Genomic DNA, 5,990 nt, shown 5'->3' with positions numbered 1-5,990 from the left:
TGCCTATTCGTTCAAGATTAAACTTCACATATTACACACATTTTAATAACCTTATTTCCCTAAAAAAAGGGTAATAAACACTGATTAAAGTTGCAGCGATTACATGAAACACGTGAGTAGATTACATACAAAGTCAACGCAAAGACGCGAATAGAGGCGAATTCGCGCGGGGTGACGCGAATGCTGCGAAATGCGCGATGATATATACAGTAGTAAAATGTAACACACACATTAATATAGGATCCTAACGTTATTCATCCTCCTCTGGATGGTGTTGTGAACCCAGACACGTCGGCGTTTGGCTTTCCATTGTAGTTGGGACTTTTTGACAACAGTTACAAAACAGCGATTGTAGTTATCTCCACCATGGTTGATCGCGCTGTTTTTATTCGCGCGAGTGACACGAAAAACATCCCGCGAGTAATCTTGAGCGAGTGACGCGATGAACATATTCGCTTCGCGTCTAGTGTGAACACACCATTAGGCTGGCCACAATAAAAGGCCACTCTAAAATGTGCAGTTTTACTGTATTGGGGGGTCCGGGGGGGTCCGAAAACCAGTCAGTATCTGGTGTGACCACCATTTGCCTCACGCAGTGCAACACATCTCCTTCGCATATATATATATATATATATATATATATATATACTAATTTTACTATGGGTATTTCATATTTGGTATAGACCTATATAAAATCATATAAGCATACTGAGTATTTGCATATGTTATTTAAATAAGCTTGCATATATAAATTGCACATATATTTTTCACATATATTGAGTTAACATGCATTATCATATAAAAAATCATATAAATATTTTTAATATATGTATTTGAAATAATTTTAATATGGGTATTTAAGATATGGCATGAATTTATAACTTCGTATATCCCGAGGATGTATATATGTAATAATAATATATTGTATTTTAGTACAACATATGACAACAGCACTCGTGATATAAGGACATATGTCATGTATTACATTACTGTATGGGCAAAGCATGGATAAACCTGGAAACACTGAAGATATTGAAATACTATATTTCCTTTTTTTCTGCAGAATAAGACATCTCCATCTGAGGTGGTGCAGTGGTCCAACCATCGTGTGATGGAGTGGTTGAGGTCAGTGGATTTGGCTGAATATGCTCCAAACCTGAGAGGCAGCGGTGTTCATGGAGGTCTAATTGTGAGTCAGCTTTTACTGGTCACTAAAGTACTACTGCTTATGATGTTTAAATATTTCAGTACATTAAACGTGCCATATATATATATATATATATATATATATATATATATATATAGATAACAGGGTTGTCCTTTCTAGTAAATAAAAGTAAAACCTGCTCTAAAACACTGCATTCGGTACATTGAGAGTAACCACCTGTTCAAGTCATGACTGGCTGACAAAACAAGTTTCAATAATATAGAAAATTCATAAACATGTATAGGTCAAAAAGTGAGGAAACACTTTATTTAGTACTCAGCAACGTGTACTGTCCAAATGAACAACAGTTGGAACTAGGAATAGGAGGGAAATAGGACAAGGAGGAAGGTATAAACACAGCTGTTTTATTGAACAAAACAAAGAAGATAATCAAAATAGGGAGAATAACAGGAGAAACCATAAGACATTGCAAACAATTCAAGACAAAGAACTTTACTAAAAGAGGCCAAGATATACTAGAACTGATGAGGGGTATACAAGGAACAGGTGTGAGTTTATTGGTAAAACAGGTGTTATACAAATAAAAATTCCAAGAAACTGAACATAACTGTAACAGTACATCCCATCTGGTAGGCATTGTAAACAAAAACTACACCTGGGTGGTGGGAGGGGGTGATGATGACTATCGGGAGGAAGGAAGGAGGACTAGGACCCCCAGATGAAAGAGTCCATGGTGGTGCCATGGTGGAGTCCAGACTCTGCCTATGGCAGAGACCAAAAAAAAAATGTTTTTTTTCTGGTTGTTGTTGTTATTTCCATTGTTCATTGAGTCCGACATGAAAGAAAGAAATAAGTGCACTGTCGGGATAGTGGGTCTGGTGGGCAAGGTCCAAGAAGTTTCATGTGTGGTCCTCGAGAGAGTGATCTTCCTGGGTGAGGAGGAAGAGGTGGACAGCTGCTAGATCCATTGTATTTTATCCATTGTACCCGTCATGACACGTGAGGCAAACAGGAGAAGGAGGCAGGTATTTTATTGAAACAAAACAGAGAGATAATCCAAACAGGGAGAATAGGAGAAATCGTATGGCAGTGCAAATAATACTAAACAAAGAATTGAACTGAAAGAGGACAATATATACAAGAACTGATGGGCAAGGGGCAAGTGTGAGCAATGATATTTACATTTAGTCATTTAGCAGACACTTTATCCAAACTGACTTACAAATGAGGACAATAGAAGCAATAAAAAAACCAACAAAATGGCAATAATACGTAAGTGCTGTGACAAGTCTCAGTTAGTGTAATGCAGTACAAGTAGCAAGGTTTTTTTTTTTTTATAATAAATAAAAAGAAAAAAACAAGTAGATAAAAATAAAACAAGTCAAAATAATAGAAAGAGAATATGCTACTGTTAGAGGGTCATTTTTTTATAATAAATGAAAAGAAATCAAAAAGATAGGATAGAAACAGAATAGAGAATGTTAGCGTTAGAGGTTCTTTTTTGTCATCCTTATGTGAGATATTGAGAGATTTATTTTGTTATTTTATTTGCAGTTAAGTCTGAGCTGTAACTGATGATTTTGCTGTCTACCTGCAAACTACTGTACTGAGAAATGTTTTAAGCACTTGTGAAACAATGCTTAAAAGTGAGAATGTTTTCAAAAATATTACCATGGATAGTTTGTATTAAATATTAACTTATATTAATTGAATCCAATCAATATTTGGTGTAACCATCCTTACCTTTAAAACACTCAAGGTTCAAGGTACACTTGTGCACAGTTTTTAAGGTAGTTTGTCTTGTTAACATAATTATTCTATAGATTCAGGCTCAGTTGGTTCTCTTTCCGGAATGAATCAGTGTTTTTGAACAAATCGGTTAGCCAAATGATTTAATGACTTACCCATAAACACAGCCACCTACTACTTTTGTAACCACCTACTACTAATTCTGTAACCTACAGAAAAGTCACTGAAAAATCCCTGTTGCTAATACACAGGCTGAAAGTTTGTCTAGAACACAAATGCACACACGTGTAATGACACAAACAATGAGAAGAGATGTTGGACAGCTATATCAGCGCACTTGAAATGCTTAGGTTTGCAGGCACATCATTGAATGATAGAGCTGAGGACAGAAGGCACAAGTTTGTGAAGCTCTTAACATCACTTACAACACTTAGACAATTGTTACAACAAATAAAACACCTTGCCTATGTATTTGAACTATTTAACCAAGGACATCTGCCCTTGTTCTGACCTCACAGGAAATATCATTATCAATGTTAGCAACATCAATATCAATGTTAGCAACCACAAATACATAATATTACTCATTGGAAGAGAGCATTTCTGATTGGCTAATTTTCTGCTGAAAGGTTGCTCCCCAACTCCTTTTTAATATTTACAAAAGGGCTGTCAGTGTGTGATTTCTCAGGACACCTATTTCAGTGTCACATAGTAGAAACATTTTATGCATGGTATTTTATCTATTTTAATTTGCAGTTGTGATCATGTTAAACAAACTGATTTTACTTTAGCTGTAACATGGGTGAAATGTCCCTTTAATTTGTTTGTATTTGCTTATCAGATCCTGGAGCCTCGCTTTCATTCTGAGACCTTGGCCATGCTGCTCAACATCCCTCCACAGAAGACCCTCCTAAGACGCCACCTCGCCACTAACTTTAACACACTGGTGGGGCCTCAGGCCCAGCAGGAGAAACAGGAGTTTGTCAACGCCAGTGGGCATGCACCCCTTTCCACCACTGCCAAAGTCAGGGTATGATATTCCAAACAATATAATAAATTTTATGCTACATATAAGTTGCAAGTATATTTTTTGTCATGTTGTAATTTTATTAATTTATCTGTCTTAGCCAAAGAAGCTTGGTTTTACTCATTTCCGACAACTAAGAAAGCTCAGGATGGATGAATCAACAGATTATATCTGCCCCATGGATACAGGGAACCCACCAGCCCTGAGTGGGACACCAAAGCGGCCATATGGAAGCTTCAGGGGGATCAGCCCCATCCTGGCCAGAGACTCAGACAGACTGGAGCAAGTTGGGTCTAAGAACTGATTCACTGCCTCTTCAATTCAGCCATTCTTAGCCAAACAATGACATGCTTACTGCCAGCACTGCAGTAACTCCACCCTGATGCTTGAAGAACTTCAGCATTAACACCATCAATCAGGAGAAGCCCAGAACTGATTCTTCAGTGTATCATCTGGATATGCTGGAAATGACTGAACATGGGCTCTGAAAAACATGGGGATTTTATTATTATTATTATTATTATTATTGTCTGTCTTTAGGTAGTTCCAATGCTGAAATACAATGCTGATGAACTCTTGATTTGAGTTTCTTGATTTTATTACTTTTAATAAATATTTTAATACCTATCCTTAAAATGTATAAATTATTTTATTACCTTAAAAAATGTTTTGAAATGACCAATAAATTGTTTCTTTATTTTTCTCTGTATTTCATGATATGAACAGGTCCTCTGTAGTAAAACATGTATGCCATATTGCAATTATGCACTATAAGATCAGTAACACTTTATAATACTGTTCCATATAACTACATAGGAACACGTGAGTAATGCAATATTAACATTCTAGTAACTAAATTAAAAATAAATGTCTGTTACTCTGAATAGGGAACAAGATGCTTTGTTGGTAGGTGATGCTATGGGAACACACCCCAGATGTGGAGTTTGTCTAAAGCCTGTATAGAAACTAGGGATGTCTCAGTAACACCTTTTCATGTCCGATAATTAAATATTTAGTATCTGCTGATACCAATCTGATACCAGTACTGTTTTGGTCTTGATCAGTTTACTATATCTACACAATACTTCATTATAAATAAACTGAGCGGGTGTCCTGCTCTCGCATGATCTGCCAATTTGCTGTTGAGAATTTCTCAACTGCTTTTGACTCCAGCTCGGTTCTTTTTTCAAATGACATTGACAATACTGTACAGTTGTTTAATGATCATTGCACTTTGCTACTGGATAGAGTGACTCCTCTTAAGTCTCGGCAAATCCCTGTTGTCAATACATCTCTGTGGATAAATGATGCCATCCACAGTTTCAGGCATGTTTGTCGGAAGACTGAGCGTTTGTGGAAAGCTACTCAGCTCCAAGTCCACCACCTGCATCTTAAAGAGCTCCTGTCAGATTTGAATGAGATGATTAGGGATGCTAGAGCATCTTATTTTAAGAAGTTGATATCTGCCTGCAAAATGAATCCTAAATCTCTGTTTGAGACTATTAACAGCATTGTTTCTCCTCCTGTTACATTACCTGTTCCTGTGTTTTCTAATGAAGACTGTAACCATTTTTATCTCATTTTGTGGGTAAGGTTATGGCTGTTAGGGCTAGCATTGTACCATCACCAAGTCATCTTACAATTACCTCACAAATATTTTCAATGTTGGACTCCTTTTGCCCAATTTCCCTAAATCAGTGGTCACCAACCTTTTTAGGCCCAAGATCCCTGACCTCGGCCTTTATGAAAGACAAGATCTACCTATTGAAGAATTGATAGAAAAAGACATCCCAGATTGTACTTCAATTTTGAGGCCTTTTACTTAGTATTTTAATTAGTGATGCGCCGGTCATAGCTGATTCAGAATTCAGATTTTCTTTTCTTTCTTTTTTTTAACTAGCAAATTGGATTCTGATACTCATACTGATTTTTAAGCAAATTTATTTGCGCTATTTGCTTAATAACAAACAAACTGGCTTTAAACAAAAATATCTAGCCATTTGAAATTAGACGCAACCACTGCTTTTTAATCACGATCTGCACGGG

General features: G+C 36.6%; 1 protein-coding gene across 1 annotated transcript in view; it reads left to right on the top strand.

Moving 5' to 3' along the window:
• The window catches only part of LOC107711580 (liprin-beta-2-like), a 28,575-nt gene extending 24,011 nt beyond the window's left edge, over positions 1 to 4,564 (top strand). Inside the window, exons 20-22 of the mRNA XM_016516584.1 lie at positions 1,064 to 1,189; positions 3,759 to 3,947; positions 4,045 to 4,564. Coding sequence (XP_016372070.1) covers positions 1,064 to 1,189; positions 3,759 to 3,947; positions 4,045 to 4,248 — 519 coding nt within the window. The 3' untranslated portion in view covers positions 4,249 to 4,564. The remainder of the gene's footprint in view (positions 1 to 1,063; positions 1,190 to 3,758; positions 3,948 to 4,044) is intronic.
• The last annotated feature ends 1,426 nt before the right edge of the window (positions 4,565 to 5,990 follow it).

The sequence above is a fragment of the Sinocyclocheilus rhinocerous genome, unplaced genomic scaffold, assembly GCF_001515625.1.
Source record: "Sinocyclocheilus rhinocerous isolate Xijiao unplaced genomic scaffold, SAMN03320098_v1.1 scaffold793, whole genome shotgun sequence".
NCBI lineage: Eukaryota > Metazoa > Chordata > Actinopteri > Cypriniformes > Cyprinidae > Sinocyclocheilus > Sinocyclocheilus rhinocerous.
Note: the sequence above shows the minus strand (reverse complement) of the source record. Positions and strands in the feature narration are given on the sequence as shown.